The sequence below is a fragment of the Boleophthalmus pectinirostris genome, unplaced genomic scaffold, assembly GCF_026225935.1.
Source record: "Boleophthalmus pectinirostris isolate CB_2022bp ecotype Guang Dong unplaced genomic scaffold, ASM2622593v1 HiC_scaffold_18, whole genome shotgun sequence".
NCBI classification, from domain to species: domain Eukaryota; kingdom Metazoa; phylum Chordata; class Actinopteri; order Gobiiformes; family Gobiidae; genus Boleophthalmus; species Boleophthalmus pectinirostris.
The window spans coordinates 41580066-41601579 of record NW_026571133.1 but is presented as its reverse complement, the minus strand read 5'-3'; the positions used below and the strand labels follow the sequence as shown (position 1 = coordinate 41601579).

Here is a 21514-nt window from a genome sequence, read left to right as displayed (position 1 = left end):
ATATATCCCTCCATGGTCTACACTCGTCCATTGCTCTGAATGCTATTCTCTGCTGTTATGCTAATGATAAACAAGTGAAGTGTATGTATGCTGCTGCTGGCTGCAGACTGAGAGGAGCTTTATCTATCCTTTGTGAGACTTCGTAAACCCTGTGATGGTATTGTCCTGATGGCTTTGGGCTTTTCTGGGGGGGGGTATGTTTGCTCACTATGGTATAAATGTCAGATACTTTGAATGACAATGTAAAGACAAAACAAGGACTGCAAAGAATTAAAAAAAACATGGGAAAAAAAAAAAAGAAATTTGCGTCTTTATTTCCTGCTTGTATTAAACTATAATCTATATAGGTAATGTTTTAAAAAGCCAAAACACAACAAGTCTGTACAATGATTCCTTTTATTGCCTTTATTGAGTTTAGACCTGATGATCTTACTTCAACTTACTTTTGGTTTTGATTCCAAATTCAAACTCCAAATTGACATGTGTATCCTGTAGATTGAACATGAGGGTTATTTAGAAGAAAAATGTTATGGTCAAATAACACATTTATGAAAAAACATTCAAAGTAACTGAACTGAATCAATAAATTATGCTAACTACAACATATCATTTGAACAGGAGTGGATTTACAAAATGAATCCAAATATTGCATTAACACTATATAAAATGCTGTTGTAACATTCAAAAGTTGGAAAGTAGTGATCATTTGTCTTAAATCAGAGGCCAATTCTTCTTTGTATTAATGTGCAAGGTTTCCAAATAAGATGCTACATCAGTCTCCTGACTATCTTTAAAAAGAATATGAAGTGAATTAACCTGAGGGCTCAAACTTTACCCAGGCAAGTTGATCTAGAAGTGGTGGTCAAGATGATGATTCAGAAAATCTTATGGACATCTCTTCTATGAAAGTGGGGCATTAGTCTCATGTACCATTATAGGCTGGTTTGGGCCTTTATTAGCTTCAGATTCCAAATTTGCACCAATTAATGCTCTTCCTAAACAGGCAAACATGTTACTTCCCATTAATGACACACCACAAACAGGTTTATTTAAAAGAATTTATTTACTCAGAGCCACTGTGAAACAGTAAATATAAAGAAATGAGAAATTAGCTTTAAATCCGAACACTTTTGACTTATGAGCTCCAAATAAAGAACTACATTTTAAAAGTACATGTTAAGTGAACTAGATTGAAAAAGTGTATTTGAGTAAATTATCCGCAAACAAAATGACAAACTGCACAAGCCCAAAGTTTTCTCTAACTAACGCAGCAGAAGTATCAAGATTTGAGTAATGCTAGAATGGATTGACTGGAGGACCACTGTCTGCTGGTCCTGGTGCGGGACACAGCTAACGCTCGATCCGCCGTGTGTCAAATAGGAAGTTCGCCAGGAGGCTCTTCCAGCTCCCCCTGACCCTGGCTCCAACTGACTCCTCCTCCTCTCTCTCTACCTGCTGCACTGAGCCTCATCATTTTGGTCTTAAAATGTCTGTATTAAAACGCGACACACGACCCTGAATTTGTTGTTCACTATTTTGTCAGTCAAAAAAATCCTTTTCATAACATAGAGCCTGGCTTCAGATTCACTCATCTAACAGTTAACATCGCGAGCCTCGTTTGAGCGGCGCTGAACGCTGTGGGTGACGTCACACTCTCTTAGTCCTCTTCTTTTATACAGTCTATGATTCTAACATTTTTAACAATCTAATAATTCAAACATAATTTTACACATGCATGAGATAAGACTGAAGACAGAGCTTACTAATAACATCAGCTCTAGCTGTGATCACAGTTCTATTCTCACACACAGGTTGCACTAGCAGTGCTAAAATGACTGGCCTAAATTCTGACTAAACCCAGCAGATCAGAGCCTCTCCAGCTGTTCCATCTTAGCATCCTCAGTAAAGAACCTACTGGAGCTTGTTTACCTCCTGGTCCCATTTCTCCAGGAGGTCCTGCAGGTTGAGGTTAAACACATCGATCCCTTTAGGACTGAGGTGCACTCCATCAGCGCGGTACAGACCCGTGTTGGCGCCACACCGGATGTTATCGTGCGATAAGGACACGCCCCCTAGCTCTGTGACCACACTGTGAATGCGTCGGTTCACTGTGGTGCGCACCAGGTCCACCTCCTGACTGTCGCTGGAATGTCTCCAAACACGACGCGGCAAGATGTGGGACCAGACCAGAAGACAGTGCGGAAAGATGCTCCTGATGGAAGCTAAATCTCTGCGCACGGCCGTCAGAAGGTCTGTGGGGCTGTCGTTAAGGTCGTTACCCCCCAGGTGGACGATGAGCACGTCGGGGTTGGGCCACAGTACTTTGAGCTGATGCAGTTGGGGCAGCAGCTGTGACCAGGTCATGCCCTGGGTGCCCCTCCACCAAAGGGTGACATGGCTGGGGTCCATACCCAGCTGCATGCCCACCTCTGGGGATTTAGCTCGGGACTCAGCCCAGTAAATCAATGAGTGTCCACAGATCCACACGTTCCTCTGCTCCACACTCTGTGGCTTTGCTGAAACACAAACCGAAAATAGAAAGTCAAACTACTGTTTAACACATTTCTAACATTTCACAGTCATAGTTCAGACTCATACTTTACAGTATTATACCGCAGTATCTGCCATCATATACAAAACATACTGACGGCAAATTCTGAAAATCAGAGTATAAAACAAAAGGTGATATCTGAGAACCTGCGCAAAATTAGCTTTACATGACATTAAAAGTGTCTTGGATATACAGATTCTATAAATACAGACAGAAAAGATAAGCATCTTCTAATGTGTTTCAGAATCAACTTTTTGATTTCAACCCTGGATTCATCACGGCATGATTTTAACAGACAACGTAATGCACTTCTACAGATGTTACGTTCTACTTATCATGTGTAACATGTACACCGCGATTCTTAAAAATGAGAAATGACTAATGTCTGAACTTCTCAAGTGTCTTTTCAAACTGTTGTAGAAAATTAGCATAGTAAAAACACACTTTATAAAATAGTTTTGAAACAGCCGACCTTCTAGCTACGTATTACAGGTTGGTGGATGTGATAGAAAAAGCAAGAAAGCTCAACACACTGTTGCTCTTTGTTTTTAGCAGTGAGTACGCTTACATGGCCACAAACAGATGACCTAATATTAAACTGTCTTGTTTACAAGCCCAAGAGAAATCTGATCATCAACCTGGTTTCAGCTCATTACAGGGTTATAACACTGCCTGCCTTGGGGCAGACTGATAGATGTGGGCTTCCAATCTGTGCCATTGGCCCCTTCGACCACCAACACTCATGTGCACACCGTCTTCATACCAAGCAGTTTCTTGCCTATGGACACAACAGAACTTTGTCCAAAGTACACTGAGAGTTAGTGCAAAAGTAAATTTGTCTCAGTAAAATAATCATTTGATTAATGATCAGTTTTTCCTGTGCATAGAAACATGATGAGAAGAGTTTATGAAACGAGAGATAGTTCTGTGCTGACTTTTTGAAGGTATTCAGTCTGAATCCCTCCACTAATCTTTGTGCTCCTGCTAAAAAGCATTACTGGGACATGTACACAAACATTTCTGTGAAGATTTTTAACATCACCTACCTTTCCAGCAACGTGCCAAATTGAAACTTTTGAAAATAAAAACAATACCTTGGCCAAACAGCAACATTTCTGGTTACAGAAATGTAACCAGAAATGTATTTCTAAGAAAAACATTTACATGTTATAATTAGAAAACGTAACTCCAACTTGTTCAGTTTTAAGAGGTAATAAGCTTGTGTTTAAGCTTCTCCATCTTGACCTCTACATGTAGCAACTAAATAGATCTTTACTTTTTCTCCTTCATTCCTTATCTAAGCTGCACTTTGTTCATAGACTTTCCTAAACTCAGTTACAACAGAAGGAAAAACTCTGGACAAACCTGTGAAAAATCCCACTTGACAATTCAGCGCAGTAACAAATACGAATGAGAAAAGACGTTTTAAAAAACGCAGCCTACAAGTCCTAACTGTGGATCCCAAATGGGCTACCGGCAAACCTTCAAAATAACAACTCATTAGTTACAAGTAAACATCACACAAACATGTATGTTATATCCTTATTACCGTGGTTAACATTAGCTTCCTGGGATATGCTTTATGTAGTCAAATGGAAGAACGCCTAAGAGAAATATCCTTACACTAACAAAGAAATGCATATTAGCCAAATAAATATAGATTTTTAAGTGAGTTTTGCAAACGCAATAGACACTTAACCACATAAACATCTTGCCTGGCCAGCCAGACCATTCTGCAATGTTCTTGCCACTACTGTTAAAAGGAAATATAAGTGAGCTAAAAAGATGAACAGATAGAGATACACGAGAGAACTATCTCTGTTCATGTTTTATAGTCTCTAGCAAGATATGACCAAACTGGCAGTGTTTTGTCAATGGCCAAATACAAATCAGCCACAGGATTCAGCAAACTCTAAAAGGTGAGGACAGAAAACTCTGGATTTAGTTCAACTGAACTAAGAATAAATATAAAGTCTGCTCTGAATGATACTAGTAAACAAAAGACAAGTATAATGCACTGACAAAAGCCACTGAGATGGGAATCTAAAAGCCTGTTTTGTTTTAAGGAGTAGGCTGGGCTGGCTGGCCAGGCAACTTGAGCTTTAAGCACTTGTGTGGATAATGCATTTCTAAAGCCCCGTTAGCAGGAGTTGACTCATGTACACATGTGCTGCTTTCATTTACCAGCTGTACTTCAGAGTTCTATTGTACGCACTTCAATTTTACACATGGAGAAAATGAAGAGTTACAGATGAGATGTGGCACTTTCCTGCTGTGGCGAGTGATGGACAGCCTCACAGGTCTGACTCGACTGGACGCCACAGACGGTACGCACGCTTTAGAAGAATTCTGATGAAAGCTTCAGTTCAACGAAAGCCACGTGATGTGTCACATAAAAAAACATGCCGAACATAAAAGCTAGCTACAATAACAGGCGGCCCTGCTGCAGAGTTATTTTTACATTTATATATACTAGCTATGCTACATACAAGCACTCGCATTATAATGTCAACTCAGAGAATGTAATAATGTAACTAAAGGCATCTTAAGACTGACTAAGTCATTACGAATAAATAAAAACTGAGCAGGTATCCATCCTACTTATTTCTGTAATGGACTGTGATGATTTATCTCGAGTCTCTACACCTGCCAAATCTAAACTAAACAAAACTGGCACATGCATGGCGTCGGTAGCGTTGTAACATGGATGTGACTTCTGACCTCTGTACCGCACCAGTACACAGCTTATTAAAACAGTGTTACCAATTGCAGGACTGGGTACTCATTTTTCTTCAAAGCATCAATTAAGATTGTAGCTCTTTATCCATGTACAGTACATCTTTTAGACTAGACTAGTGTTTCTCACACTTCAAAAGTTAAACTAAAAGTCTAAAAGCAGAGCTAAGCGATCTGACAAGAAAAACATATTACTTTTCACTTTTTTTTTTACAAATGGCTTTCAATGTCGCTTTCTTGAACAGTGATATTTGTCATTCACAACTATTAATGAAACAAATAAATAGTAACTGAAGATGCCTATAAATGTCAGGTATATGTTCAGACTACATTCCCGCTCTATATTAAACCCAACGTTTAGAATGCTGAGCTTAGAGAAGCAGAAGGCAGGTGACTGACAGGAGCATCCTCAGGGCTAAAAGCCTGTGGAACAGAGAGCCAGTTAGTACAACAGAGCTGCATGGAAAATGCTTTATACCTGGGACCACAGCTGTGCCGTCCTTATTCTTGTCTGGGGTTTTTCGAGACTCCAGATACTTCTTCTTGTCCAGCTCCCTCTTCTCCAGTATTCGCTGATTATACAGATCCAACTACACAAACAGAACACATGCAGAATTTTAATACATTTTGTAGAGAGGTGTACAATATTCTGTTACATTATTACCTCACTTTCATCCATAACAGTTATGAGTTGAGATACAAATCTCATATGTATAATGCATTAATAGATGTTTGTTACCAATACTACTACTACTACTACTAAAAGTATGTTTACCTTATGTTTAAAATATCTGGATTTAAGCACTGAAAATTAAAACCCAAATGACGCATATGTGAGGCTCATTCTACTTTCTGAATGGATAAATCTTAAGAATCGACTCCAAATAAATGGGCCATCAGGTCCAATGTTTGTAATTAAGAATAAATCTGCATTATAATTGTTATCAGTAATTTTGCAACATTTGATCTGAAAATATCTGTGGCACAGAGGTGAGGCTTACATACTGTTCATAAAAGTATTGCTCTGAGCTTTAAAATACTATAAGTATAACTTTGACCAGTTAGTTTCCAGAGTTTACAGCTATGCTCGTACCTTCTCCTTCTGCACACTCTTGATGTCCTCCTCACTCTCGATGACCTGGGTGCTGGACTCGGAGGGTAAATTGAACTGCACAGATTTGGCTGGTTTGGCTGGCGGCTGAGCCAGGGTCCTGACTGTCTCGATGACTTGGAGGCAGCGGGCTACAGTGGTGGAGATGGCTGGGTCGGTAGAACTTTGGCCGGGTGCCTGAGGGTTGTAGTGGTGGGTAGTAGTAACTATTAGAGCCAGTGATGTTCCATTTACTCCAGGAACAGTGTGTGGCATTGTATGTTATGAAACTGTATCCAAAACAAACACTGAAGCAGGAAATTAACCCATTATTTCTAAGATATTTGTACCATATTAAAATGTCCTAAACATACCAAAGTCAGTATTTGAAAAGCTTCCGATCCATTTCATCTACTGTTCATGGCTTCTTTTTTGTTTTAGTTGCTTTTGCAATGAGCTGATAACACATCTCCCAATAATAAAACTATAATATTCACTACTTAAGTCAGAGATGTTCACTTCTGTACATAATTGTATGGTGTGTGCGAGACCTGCCCCACGTGGTGATTTGACGTACCTGAGTAGCAGAAGGAGCACTCTGAGAAGTGGCCTGTCCAAGGAACGACAGTGTCGAAAGGAGAGGGGCCTGTCCAGCTTGCCGTTTGGGAGGGGGCCCGGGCGGAGGTCCTGGTGGGGCTTGGGATGCAGCACGTTTGGGTGGGGGTCCAGGAGGAGGTCCAGGAGGAGCTTTAGAAGCACTATCCAGATAAGATGCCTGGTTGTTGGAATTGGAAAAAGCTTGAGGAATATGGACATCCCAGCTGTCTGGGACCGGGGGGCGCTGGTACTGGGCAGGAGGGGGCCCTGGAGGTGGTCTGGGAGGTGGCGTGCCCTCACTGATGGAGCGTGTCAGACTTTGCATTTGTTGAGCTTTCTGCAGAGCTTCTAACTCCTGTTGGTCCAGAAAGCTTTCATATTCATTGACTGACTTCCGGACAGGTTCCAAACTCGCTGATCTGACTGGAGATGAAGAGTGAAGGCGTTCCATAGAACCTGTTCTGCTGGAGCCCGCTCGCTGGACCTCCCTCTCCAAAGAAGCTGACTTGGGAGCAGACGATATTATTCCAGCCTGTGTTCGGAGTTTGGTCATGTCATCTGAGGTGAATTTCAGCCCAATAGTTCGCAGAAGATTCTGGATCTTGTCATAGGGTTCTGTCTTCTCTGGCTCTTTGGGTGGAGGACTTGGTGGTTTGATGGGTTTTGGGGGTGAGATACTTCTGGTGGGTTTTACTTCAGGCAGTCCAAGGATTTGAGAGAAACCTGTGGCGCCTTCTTGTAGTGCTCTCTCATGTGGAAGCAACTCATCTTTGGGTGGGCTGACATATCTCTCTTGGGTAACCTTCTTCTTGTGAAGCATGTCAAGGAACCGATCTAATGGAGGCTTTTCAACTGGAGGCGGTGGGGACTGCTGTTTAGGAGGAGGGCTCTTCGGAGGAGAATCTTCTGGAGATGGTGGTCTGAAGGGAGGCCCGGAGGGAGTAAGGATCTCCTGTGGTACAGGACTGTGATCTAGAGGCGCTCTGCGGTAGGGATCGTCACAATAAAGTTGTCCCGGTCCTGGTGGTCCAGGTGGTCCTGGTGGTCCTGGTGGATATTTTGGATCAAGGTAGCGACTCTCAGGGGATGGGTTGTACACATCATAGCGGTCAGTGTAGCGCCTGGAAGGTTCACCATAAGGAGGCTCAGGGTAGAGTCTGTCCTCATAAGATGGCTCTCCATAGCGGCGGCGGTCATAGTACGGATCACCATACCTGTCTGCATAAGGATCTGCATAGCGCCGCTCCCTATACACATCGTATTCCCGGTCATAGTATGGGTCCCCATAAGGTTTGGGAGGGGGGTATTCTGGAGCCACTGGTTTGAACTCTTTCAGAGGAACAGCTCTCCTGCCATGCTCATAGTCAATGCAGGTCTTCCCTCCTTGCTCCATGACCCTGGGCTCCCTGATGCTGGGCTCCATGCCCCTGGGCTCCACCAAAGCCTTCTTGTATGCAATCATCTCATTGAGTTCTTCTAGTTCCCTTTTCTTCCGAGCCAGTTCGTCGTCCACGTGGCGTGGGGGTCGGGGACTTGACTCGCGCCTGCGCCTGTATTCCTCTCTCTCACGGCTGTAGGTGCTCCTTCTAGAATGTTCTCTGCTCTTGTCTCGACTTCTCTCTGGACTTCTGCTGCGACTCCTGCTGGAGCTGGAGCTCTTGGAGCGTTTCCGTGAGTGCTCTCTGCTACGGGAGCGCCTTCTGGATCTGTCTCTGCTCCTGGAGCGTTTTTTGGAGCGGTCTCGGCTGTGGCGATCTTTGCTAGAGCTGCGCTTTGACTTCACTCGTCCAAACTTATCCCTCTCTTGACTCTTGGACCTGGAGCGGTGGCGGCTGCTTGCAATGCGGCTCTTACTGTCCTGTGTTCTCAGGTTCTTTAGTTTTTCCTTAAGTTTTTCTGCCTCTGCCTTCTTTCTCCTAGGAAGATGTACACAAGAGAAGATGTAAACAAATTATGAAAAGGCTCAAGGTGGGGATATTACAAAGGAGGACATTTTAGAAACTCACTCTTCTTCAGAAGGCATGGACAGCTTGATGGTCATTGGCTATGAAGAACATAAATATTATTGTACTGTAATATAGTCCACTGCTGTGTTTTATCTAACCCTAAGAAGCCTCACCTTGGGCTTGTTGGCAGTGACTCCAGACAATTTCTTCACGGGGAGAAACATGCTTTCAGTGTAACGTTTAATCCGGATCGCCCTTTGCTCGCCTTCCAATGTTTCATGCTTGAAAAATGGAGAGTGCAAAACTTTTTAGATAGAACAAACATTTCTTCATAAAGTAAAGGAAACTATCAGAGAGTAGAGAAATCTTACCGGCACAATGCTAAATTCCACCTTTTCATTCAGCTCCAGTTTCTTCCTCTCAATGACCTCAGAGAAGTGGAAGTACAGCTGGGAGCTCTGGCTGCATTTGATCAAGCCCGAGTCTTCACAAAACTCAATCACAATGCCCTGGGTTGCACAAAGTCCTTTCAGAGTTAGACATGAGTAATTATAGAAAGACCCATGTTCTGTCAGTGTAGAGGTACTTACATTATGTCGTTCCTCTGCAGACTCCACAAATGAATCGCTGAGGATCTCTACGTAGGCCGCTCTTTCCTCTTTGGTCTCTTGTCGAGTTGCAATGTTAAAACGTACCTTTGCACAAATAGATATGTTGCTCTAAGATACTGTTACCACTGCACTATTTTTACTATGATTAATGTTAGAATGGCAAGTTGAGAGGAACTGTCTGCAGCAATTGGTCATTTGAATCAAAGTTTAGCAACAAAGTTTGGGACCAGGATTATGTTAAGGTGGTGAAAACGGTTTATAAACAAAACTGTCACTTTTGTACACCAAAAATATATTATAATATATATATATTTATATATATATATTATAATATATATATATTTTTATTACGTTTCGGCAAAAAACCTTCGTCAGATCATTTTGGGACCTTCCATTAGTTGGTGGGGATATGAGCACCTGGGCTGGCAACCATTTTGTATACTGTGGTCCAAAGCAAGAAAAATTACCTGACGAAGGCTTTTTTGCCGAAACATTATTTAAAGATAAATCCCTCTGGACCAGATTATCTAGCACTAACACTAACTACTACTGAAATCTTCAATCAAATATTAGTTTTCTATGGCTGACTATTGGCTCCAAACTGTTCTTTATAGCTGTGCAAAAGATACATGAGGGATTTAGTCTAGGGTTGTCCCGATCCGATCAAGTGATCAGAAATCGGCGCCGATCATGTGACTGCAGACTCGATCCGGACTCGGCCGTTATGGTCCGATCAGGTATTGGATTAATAATATATGTTTATAACACACAGGATACACAGGACACAACAGTTGATCTGAGGTGCGGGATTTGCTCAGGGACATCCAGTCAGCGCGACTGTCTGTCCCAGCGCCTGCTGTACTAGTGGCCCACTAGCGCTGGGACTTTTGGGCCGTGTCGTGCTCAGGCGCTGTTACCTGAGGTACTGTGGCCCCTGTTCACACTTGTGCGGCCGATGACGTCGTCACACAGAGCTGTTTGTTTGCATGTTGTGCAACGGAGGTGGCGCTTTTGGTGGGGAGGGTGGGAAAAGCGGCGTGAAGTGTCTATTGAGCGGTGGGACCAATGTTACGGTGTGCGCTTCACTGTGGGTTTGTGGATGTGGTGGTGGTGCGAGGGAGTGGGTGTGGTGCGGGGGGAGAGAGGCTGTGGGGCTTCTGTCATCTCATTTTTATTTGCTAAGATTTTGTATTATTTGGATTTCATAGACGAGCCTAAATGTTTCAAATGTAATGCACAGGCTTCCATATAATATCAAATATACAAAGTGTAGATCGTGCAGAGTCTAGTCTCAGGTCTGATCTGATTCTGGTCTGGTTCCCGTTTTGTCCAGTTCATTAAGTTTACTAAGTTACACATTCCAAGACCAGACTGTGAAAAGTCAAGATTTTCAACAATAACGGTGCATGGTAAAAGTTAATAAAATAAAATTTTTGGACATTTGATTTTTCACAAGTTCAGCCCAAATCCTACACATGAAATCAATACAATCTGATCCCCCACACATCCTGGATCTTACTCTTTGCTCTTAGTTTATTTCATAATTTTTATAGAAGTATCGGCTCAGGACTTGGAATTGGCAGATACTCAAAATCAAATGACTCGGAGGCAAAAAAAAATGTGATCAGGACATCCCTAATTTAATCTACACTAAGTTCTACATCATATTCTAATTCGTTTAATTGATTTTTTGCCTGGAATTACTATCTCGTAAAATGTAATTACAGATGCTTTACAAATGAATCATCTATTGTGAAACCATTTTGATTAAAGGCAAGTGTATGTCAAAACAATCTAGTCAAAACAAAAATCTACTCACTTTTATGAATAAATCCTAACTGCTTCTTAGAACAAGAAGATCTTACCTTGTCTCCGACCAGCATAGTGGCCCGTGTCAGTAGGTCTTTGCGTTCAAAAGAGAGTTTCTTCTGCTGTCCATCTACTGTCATCACCAGCAGCCCAATGTCCGGTCTCAACATCATATCCTCCTTTTTCTCCTCCTTCACCTCCTTCTCTTCATCTTTCTCTTGTTTAGTAGGCACATCCATTGGTTCCTCCTTCTCCACCTTGATTTTTACCTGTAGCATGCACACACATTGAGAACTGGAGGTGTTTCTTTTCTGCGTTCAGCTATTTGATTTTGTTTTGCTTTCAGAATCTTTATTTAAATACATTTTTAACTTAATTATTGACTTGAAATTAATTCAGGCAGATGCATACCTGGCCAGCCATGACCAAACATTTTTCCTATGTGTAAAAAGATGACGACTGACATAAACCTGATAGTAATGCTCTGTCTGACTTTGGTCACTCCTCCTTCCCCAGTGTCTCAAGAAAGCTCTAATCTTTACAAATTTACATTTTGAATGTTCATTGTTATGCACTGTCCCTTTACAAATAAATAAGTACTTAATCAATTATTACTGGCTCTGATTTCATGAACTTTTACAGACAGACTATAGACCTTGTAAATGGAAATCGTTCGTTTAATTACCCAACCCGTTAGCTAAAAAACTAACTAAGCTCTGCACAGTTGGAGCAACAACAGCATTTTGATGTAAAGTTAATTTGAGTGAAACAACAGCTCCACTGACAAAGGAAAATTATAAGTAGAGCTTCCAGTAATGAGAATTTAGAGCATAATTTAGATGAAAATTATGTCAGTGTTTGAGCTGAGTGCGTGCATGAAACACTAACCACAGGCTGAGGGGTTCCGTTTTGGGCGGTTTCTGATTCTGGATCCTCTGGTTCCTTCTTGATTTCCTTTGGAGGCTGTTTGCAAATGGCCTTTAGAACAGTGCCATTGAAACGGTCTTTACTAACTTCATCTGGATCTGGCCCACGCATCATGAAGCCCAGAGGAGTCAACTACAAACAAGGACAAGAGTAACAAATGAATAAACATGTAATTCTACAAAAGTGGCCAAACGTGCCTATAACAGGCTTCAAATTTGGTTTAAACAAAGACAATGTGGAGGCCCTCATAACTGGATAAGGGAATGAAGAATGGAAAATAATATGTAAATTTTTATACTAGCAGCATTCAGGCCATACCATTCAACATTAAATAGCACCAAGTTGTGAGAAACTTTATTCTCAGAAGTTGTCCTGTCTGTAATGCCAGGTGTCACTTGTACTATACCTTGTCTCGAGCAGCAGCCAAAGCTGCAGCCACTTCCTCTTTTTTCTTCCGCTCCGCCTCCAAACGGCTCTCCTCCTCTTCTCTCTTTTTCCTCTCCAGCTCCTGTTTCATCTCCTCCATTTTCTGCCTCCGCAGCTCCTCTTGCTCCTGTCGTTTCTTTTGTTCTAGCAAAACCTGCTCAGAAATTCGATTGAGTCTGCGGAGCCGGATAGCGCGCTTCTTCGTTTTTACCTACGAGTGAAAAATCAAGATTGAGAGAAACCCACATCAACACATCATTGGTGAAAGAACAGGAACACACATATGTGACCTCATCTCATTCACTGCAGTCACAATTGCGCTTTGCCATTAAAATCTTCTCCACACTATACTGAAGTGAGATCACGACTATAGAGTTGCTCTGACCTGTGTCAGGGTAAATTCCACTTCTTTGTCCACGTCATTGGAGCTGAACTCTGTGTCGCTGAAGTTCTCCTTTTTATCAAATGGGATGTTTCCATGTTCCTCAGAAATTAGGGTGCCTTGTACTGCACCCAGCTTTTTGATGACGCCCTGGAACAAATAATAAATGTGGGGAAAAAAGGTCAAACGGCAGAAAAATAAGATAAAGGATACAAAGGCACCACTCCTAGTATTAAGTAGTCCTGGTGCAGAAGTTAACAGTAGGATAAGGGATGCACCCATACTGGTATCTGATATTGGCGCCAGTATTGAAAATTTGATGGATCATATATCAGCTCTGCCGATATCCCATTTTGGTCTGTAAATTGGTTTAATAAAAGACCATTTACTGGCCAGTGATGGCCCAAAATGGTCCAAAATGTCTCATAATATTAAACTAATATTAAACTAATATTAAACGTGGCCCATGAGGTTTTAATTATTGTTACTGAAGAGCTCAAAGCTAAGCTCCAGACTTACTCACTGAACCCCTGTGAGAGGGTAAAAGGCTTAAGAGTTATTCTTGATAGTGAGCTTAGCTTTGAGCCACACATCAGATCCATCACTAAATCTGTTTTTTATCTATCTAAAAATATTGCCCGAGTCGGACCTTTTCTCTATCAAGCCAGTGCAGAGACTTTAATACATGCTTTTATCACAAACTGTGTTGATTACTGCAATGCCTTTCTGGTCTTCCAAAGAAAACTACAGCTCTACTACAGCTCCTCCAAAACTCTGCAGCACAGCTGCTGACGAGGACCAGGAACAGAGAGCACATCACCCCAGTACTGAAGTCTCTGCACTGGTTTCCTGTGAGCTTCAGGATAGATTTTAAAGTTCTTTTATTGGTTTATAAAGTTCTTAATGGTCTTAGTCCTATTTATTTATCTGATCAGCTTTTATCATATGAACCCTCTCGAACTCTCAGATCCTCAGGTAGTCGTCTTTTAACTGTCCCAAGAGTCCAAACTAAAACCCACAGTGAGGCGTCATTCAGCTTTTAACAGCTGACCTGAGGATCTGAGGTCTGCTGCGAGTGTTCATATTTTTAAAAGTAAACTCAAAACATATCTTTTCAATTTAGCTTTTAATTTAAACTTTTACTAGTTTTATTATTATTAATTGCTTTTAATTAAATTACCATTACTATTTTACTTAGTCTCCATCTGTTTTTAGCTCTCCATTTGTATTTTTACTATAACCCCTAGGAGCTTTATGTTTATGTTTTATTGTTGTATATATGCATGAAATAATGGGGTGGGGGGGTTGCTGTTGTTTTTAATATTGTCATTTTTTTCTGTTGCATGTTAAGCACTTTGTGCTACATTTCAAATGAATGAAAAGTGCTACACAAATAAAGTTTGACTGATTGATTGATCAGGGCAGACTGCCTCTCAGTGAGATCTGGAAAAGATGGAAAAGGAGGTCTTTGTAGACATTGAAGGACTTTACCATGTTGAGGGGCAATTGTTGTGTTGCCTTAAATCCACCTCTATGCATGACATTTCTTTGGTCTAAACATTAGCACAATATAGGCCATTTAAATGATCACGGCAATTGAAGCATTTGAACAGAAGTGAATTTAAAACTCATGTGGGTCAGACTGCCCCGGCGTTTCTGAGCTCGTACCTTCTCCCTCTTCTCCTTGGTGTGGTTGAAGGTGAACGGGATTTTAGGCTTGATGTTAGCGGCTCTCTTCTTGCCCTTAGTTTTATCAATGAGGAGGTTCATGAGCACTTGGTCGTACTTCAGCAGCGTCACTCCACAATCTCTGTGGTCAAATGTCACATTGGTCTTGTTTGTTCCAATCATCGCGTGAATCTGACCCGGATACCCCTTCGTTGTGGCCTAGAAAAAAGTGAAGTTATTTATACAGTAGTAGTCTGAATGATTTGTTGCCTGGGAGAAATTACTCAAACATGCGTGGATGACATGTTGTTGTTGACATGGCATGTTTCTGATAAGAGAACAAAATTATGAAATGGTAGAAATATTAAGAAGTCGTTTTACATAATACCCCCTCTTTAAATAGTAGTTGTAAAAGCCCTGGTAATTTGTTTTGAAGTAACTCTTTATCGGCCCACAGCCATCGGCCCACAGCCATCTCAGATATTTGTAAATGTAGCTCCCCCCCAATAACAAAGAACTAAAATCCTAATTCTAACATCCACTGAATAGACTGACCGTGGCCTCGATGATGGGCTGGCTCACAACTCCCTCATACAGCTCTGTGTCCAGCTCAAAGTTGGACAGGGGGATGTCTGGTCTCATTTGCAGTGGTTGGTCACTCAGGTCTTCTCTAACTGCCTGTGCCTGGGCCCCCACCTCTTCCTCTTCTTCTTCCTCTTCCTCCATCTCTTCGGTGGCCAGTGAACTTAGAGTGAACAGCAGCGGCTCACTGACTCTGCGGATCCGGATGGCACGCTTAACTCCATGGAGCTTTGGAAAAAAACATTGCAGAATTTTAATTTCAATTGGATAAACTTTCTGCAATAATTGTGGGTAAAGATGAGATAAAGTTTAAGAAAAGCAGAAGAATAGGAAGCGTGCAATCAAAATCAAATCTAACAACACTGTGCTAGTAGAATAAAGCTATAAGTCTATAAAAGTAATGTTTAAAAGTATTTATGAGTGCAGCAGATAATCCAAAAGTGAGTGATACTGTTTGTTACCCTTTACTTTCATGGCAAAACTCTGTACTGATGTCAGAGTTGTGAAAAGCGCTTATAAACTGTTTGCAATGAATACTTAGAATGCTCAGAATTAATATAGAAAGTCAAGAATAATTTGAAATTGTTTGCAGTGGTCCAAAGTTAAGTCATAGTTTAAAAAAAAAAAAAAAGTGCAGCAAGCATCATCGGCCCACACAGTCACAGTTCACACTTCCTACCTCAATGACGGTGAACTCCACTTCTTCGTTTATGTCTTCTTCCGTAAATTCCACATCGCTGAAGTTTTCCTTGATGTCAAAAGGGATCTCTCCAGCTTCGCACTTGATCACACCGTCACTTTGGTTTCTCAGGCTCAGGATTACTCCCTGAAGAGCAAAAAACAAAAACATAAGTGAAATGGAATACTTGTACACCAAGAGCCATATTACTCATATCAACACGGCCTCTTTGTGTTATGTGCTTCTAAAAAGAGAAGACACTCCATTCAAGACTGCATAACATTATTTCATTAGTATCTGATTTTGGACCACTATGGATGACTGAGGAAGTACACAGATATACGACCGCATGGCAATAGGAAAGAATGCAGGGATGGGCAAAAAAAAAGAATAAATCGATTAAGTCATTTTAAGTTCAAAATGATTTGTTTGGAAGAAGATCCACTTTATGTCACTCACTTTCTTGCTCTGAAAATTGCATTAGAAATGCAACAAAGGATGCTCACTGTGTGAAAACAGAAAAGCAAAGTTTAGCACAGGGATAGATGCCGACTGCCCTGAAATCAGTGACATCCAAAATGTGAAAGTGCAAATCACATCTTTTGCCCTACATTAGCAACAAGTTTAATGCAGCCTCAATACTGTTAGGATTTAGTTAGTTTTATTTCATTCACAAAATCAAGATACATTTCTCCAATTGGCCAATGGGTTCAATAAGATCATTTCTCAAAATAATGTTCCTATTATACTACTATTGTCTGTAGTCTCCAGAACAACTGCAAGAACAAAAAATCTAATCAAAAATTGAATTTCTTGAGAAAAAAATCAGTATTCAGTATTTCTTAGTATCAAAATCAAGGTTTAAATTTTATTATCAAAATCCATTATAAAGAAAACAAAACTCCCATAATGTTGGAAACCCATCACTGTTATGAAACCCTAACACCTGTCTCAAGAATGAAATTTATACTCTACAAATTCAACTGGATGAAATTATCCATGTAAAAATTATTTGTGCCAGCACATTCTTAACAGAATCTATGGGGAACACTGAAACTAGCGCTAGTACTTTGTAAGTATCTGATAGTGTTGTCACGATACTAATATAATAGAGTAGCTCAGTTGGTAGAGTGTTTGTTCACTGATCTAAAGGCTATGCTGTCGTTGTGTCACTTAACCCACCTCGCCCCTAAAGTCTGTGTACACTGGTGTATGAATGTGTGTGTGAATGGTGAGCGGTTCCTCGTTGTGAAGAGCTTTGTGTGTCTTGAAGGAAAAGTGCTATATACAAATGTGACCATTTACCATTTGAATTAATTATTTGATTAATTTGAAAGTATTTTGGTTCTGAGGGGCTTGCTATGCAATACCGATTCTGTTACCATGATGATGATAATAATAATAATAAAAATGTAAAAAAACACACAACATTACATCACAACGCTTTCTTTTCTATTCCCATGTGGTCTTATATCTGTGATCTCAGTGGTCCAGATAGGTTCCATAGTGGGCGTATGGGCGTATACTAGTCTGTGTGCTCTTATACTTGTTCTGATACAACTCAAACTATTCATGACTTTTATATATATGATATATGAATTTTTGTAGTATTGATACCTGCTCATGAGTATCTAGTTTTGATACTAGTTTTAGTACTGATTAGTATATGATGATGAGTTGACATTTGACAATCCTAGTATCTGTTATTTAATGTTTTTTTTCATTCTTTCTAGCATGTACATTTTTATATTTTACACTTGCCTTCTCCCGCATCTCGCCCGTGTGGCTGAAGGTCTCTGGGATCTTGGGCCTGATGTTGGTAGCTCTGCGTTTGTTTGTGACTAAGTCGGTGAGGAGGTTCAGGAGGATGTGGTCGTCCTCCAGCAGAGTGACATCGCAGTCTTTCTTCTCATAGGTCACGATGGTCAGGAGTTTACCGATGGTCACATTGACCTGCCCGGGGCAAAGGCGTTCGCCTGGCGCCGGCTCCTTTAGGGGCTGGCTCACCACGCCCTCGTAGATCTCAGGGTCCACAACCGCTGTCCCTCCATCTGGTACCTTAATGTCTGTGGCAATGTGCTTGTTCTGTATTACAAGGAAACAGGAAACATGTGAATATATATGAAGGTGACACCGAGTTCAATTTAACATATTGTGCTAGGTAAAGAGAAATGATCCTTACACTTTCATTAACAGCCGTGAAGTGAACTCTCACTCCTTTCACCATTGCTTTGCGATTCCCAAAAAATGAAGTAATAGTGAAGGTGTACTTCTCCTTGTCGTCTCCCTCAATGTAGCCGCTTGATGGCTTTAAATATGAAAATAAACAGACTAGAAATCATGCAAGGCTTTGGGGGCAGGAGTGCTACTTGGATATGCAAAAAATGTGCAGAATTGTTCTTTTGGTGCTCTTCAGTGAAGGGACCAGTCTCAAATACAATGTAGGAAAAAAACTGAGGCACTCAAAAAGTACAAAATAATTAAAAGCCTTTAATACCACATGGCAGATAAAATGAAAATACGCCAACACGTTTCGAGTTTGCCCTGATGAAGGCCGAAGGGCCGAAACGTGTTGGCGTATTTTAACTTTATCTGCCATGTGGTATTAAAGGCTTTTAATTATTTTGTACTTTTTGAGTGCCTCAGTTTTTTTCCTACTCTGTATTTGAGACTAGAAATCATGTCACATTTTCAGCAAGAAAGCATTTCCATTTCCATTTCTACTTGGCTCTACTAGGCATATTATAACCCAGCTGTTGAGCATTTCAGCTTGAGGTGGTGCCACCTCAGAAAGCACCAAGCACAGGAGAAAGACCAAATGTAAAAGATTTAATGTCAAGCTGACCCTGTTTCGCCCCTGGTGCCGTCTAGTTCTACATAGCACAAAACAAAATTGCTGTGAAGTGAAGATGAGTCGTGTACGTGGATGCAGAGTCAAAGTGTATGGAGTAGAGCTAAGTAGGACTTAATGGAATACAGAAAAACAGACATTCATTTTCTATTATCTTAAAATGTACCATGGCTCTTACCCCAACGTAAGATATTGTACCTATGGACCGGCCTGGTGGAGGTCTGCGAACAAAGAAAAATTGACAAACTTATCCCCAAAACTGCTCCATACTAAAATTGTTATAGTGTAGAAAATCCAGTTTTAGAATATATATCTCATTTTACAAAGGACAGCTGAATGAGATTTGTGCAGAAGTTTGTGGACTTACTCTTTAGAAACACGTTTTCCCAGCAGGCCTACATGTTTAGAGACCTTCTTGGGTTTTGGAGGTTTAGTCACTGCCTCTGTTCCTGGAGGAGGAGGAGGTACAGGTACAGCAGTGACAGTGTCCACTTCAGCAGGCTTTGATCCAGCGGTGGTAGGAGCAGAGAGCAGTGCTTTAATCTGCAGTAAGAGAACTCAAAGTTAGTCGAAAGATCAGAGACACTCCATGGACAGGCAAAACAAATGTACAGCGTGACTGACCCAGATGGGCTTTTCTGTGTCGGTCTCAGAACTCTGCAGAGATACACAAATATAAAATGCGTTACGGAGTTTGCTTAACATAAAATCAAAAGTTGCACTAGGAAAGTGCGTGTTTGTAAAGCATTAAAGGCAGCCTCACCGATCCACTCCAGCTCCCAGGAGGGTAGCCCGGGAAGCCAAAGGGTGGGGGACAGTCTGGAGGAGGACCTATTGGAGGAGGAATCCCTGGAGGAGGAATCCCTGGAGGAGGCACCCCAGGAGGAGGAGGTAACCCCACACCTGGAAGAGGTAAGCCTGGTGGAGGGCCACCCATAGGAGGTACTCCTGGGGGAGGTAAATCCGGATGGGGCCCTGGAGGGGGAAGGGCTGCAGGTGGTGGGCCCAATGGAGGAGGCTCAGGGCCCCATGGATCTGGGGGTAAGTCCCAGGGTGGTGGTGGTCCCCCTGGTGGTCCCCCTGGTGGTCCTGGTGGTCCCCCTGGTGGACCCCAGGCATCTCGGGCTCGACACTCTTCATGCCAGCGGCGCCACTCTTCCTCCCTTCTCCAGTCCTCAGGGCCCCAGTCCGGAGGTGGGTGAGGACCCCACCCTGGAGGCCCTCTAGGGCCCCAGTCAGGTGGTGGCCCACGAGGCCCCCAGAAATCAGGTGGTGGGGGTCCACGGGGTCCCCAGCCACCAGGAGGAGGGCACCAGTCATCTGGGGGAGGCCAGCCCCCACGAGGGCCCCAGTCTGGGCAAGGTCCCCCCCAGCCAGGGGGTGGTGGACCCCAGTCAGGCCCCATAGGAGGATGTCTTGGATCCATCACAGAAATGCACTGCTTCTGAGACTGAGGCGAAAGCTGCAAAGGAAGTAAATGTACACTCAGACAACAACCTTTACACGTTCTACACGTTTAATTACAAACACGTGCGTTATACACGTTTTCCAGTTTGTTTACAAACACGTACGATGCACGTATCTTGGATAGAAAGTCATCACACACAATTCATTATGATTCATTATTACACACACATGTACGTGCTTACCAGTGGCCCTGACAGGCTCTAGTGCAGCACCATAGAACAGGGGACATGCAGCACTGGGGTGCACACTGTCCGGTGCCTCTCAACAGAACGAGCTAACACCAGCGGCCAGATAACAGAGACATAATGGTCCGTGGACACTTCCTCCAACCCCCAAGTTCGCTCCCAGCTGAAAGTCCTTTGAGTTTACGGCGCAACCTGTGGAAAATGTGTTGATACAAGAGCTAACAACAACAGCGCCGGTCCGGTGTGTAGAAGCTTGTAGGAGGCCTTCTGAATAAACACTAACCACGTGGGCTTTTAGAGGCTTTAAGAGGCAGTGCTAAGGGTCACGGTGCGCCCACACCAACAATAACAAACAGTCAGACTAAATGCAGATTTACTCATTTATTTCCCGGACTAAATCTGATGCTAAGAGCTAAAGCTAATGCTAAAGCTCCACGCTCAGAGCGAGCGGACACTTCCTCTACTCACACACAGCGCACAGCAGCGTCTCCTAGCGGCCACTGAGAGAACACACCAGGGACCGAACCAGGGACCGAACCAAGGGACCGAACCAGGGACCGAACCAAGGGCCCGAACCAGGGACCGAACCAAGGGCCCGAACCAGGGACCGAACCAGGGACCGAACCGGGCTAAAGGCACTAGTCACACTGTATGGTTCTAGGACTGTTTAGTAACTACACACAGGACATAATGTAGTACAGCTTTGAGCGTTAGAGCGCTCCGTCTTTGTCTGTAGCCTGCTTTGACCAGAACGTTTTTTTGTATAATCGCTTTATATCAATATTTCATTATTATTGCACACCTGTGGATAAGGAAAAAGCACACAGTTCATTTCACAGGCCATGTTGTATGTATAATGGTCTAAGGACCAAACCTATTCATGTTTTTCACATAAAATGTTTGTCTGCAGACAATTATTTTAATTATTGATCTTTTAGACTGGTGTGGGCTTCCTTTCTCTTCCTAACACTCTTTTCAGTGCAAAATTAAATAAAAATAAATATTTC

At 42.1% G+C, this 21514-nt stretch overlaps 1 protein-coding gene across 1 annotated transcript; it reads right to left on the bottom strand.

The window, feature by feature from the left end:
* Positions 1 to 508: 508 nt before the first annotated feature.
* On the bottom strand, positions 509 to 20989 carry si:dkeyp-121d4.3 (uncharacterized). The gene is made up of 22 exons (XM_055153529.1): positions 20505 to 20989; positions 19619 to 20317; positions 19480 to 19512; positions 19223 to 19398; positions 19034 to 19076; positions 18187 to 18312; positions 17762 to 18089; positions 16005 to 16147; positions 15299 to 15553; positions 14744 to 14962; positions 13079 to 13225; positions 12674 to 12904; positions 12229 to 12399; positions 11397 to 11609; positions 9511 to 9615; positions 9292 to 9429; positions 9094 to 9201; positions 8981 to 9018; positions 6955 to 8890; positions 6381 to 6575; positions 5766 to 5877; positions 509 to 2516 (listed from the first exon to the last, which is right to left on the bottom strand). The coding sequence occupies exons 2-22, from the start codon at positions 20279 to 20281 to the stop codon at positions 1912 to 1914; spliced, it is 5985 nt and encodes a 1994-aa protein (XP_055009504.1). The 5' UTR covers positions 20282 to 20317; positions 20505 to 20989; the 3' UTR covers positions 509 to 1911.
* Between the last annotated feature and the right edge of the window lie 525 nt (positions 20990 to 21514).

What these genes read in the sequence shown, in the direction of transcription:
- si:dkeyp-121d4.3 (XM_055153529.1), bottom strand. Translation starts at nt 20,281, where the DNA reads ATGGATCCAAGACATCCTCCTATGGGGCCTGACTGGGGTCCACCACCC. An exon ending in TGGCTGCTGCTCGAGACAAG is followed by an intron (nt 12,400 to 12,673) that starts GTATAGTACAAG and finishes CCTTGTTTGTAG; the next exon opens with TTGACTCCTCTGGGCTTCAT. An exon ending in AGAGTGTGCAGAAGGAGAAG is followed by an intron (nt 5,878 to 6,380) that starts GTACGAGCATAG and finishes CTGTTTGTGTAG; the next exon opens with TTGGATCTGTATAATCAGCG.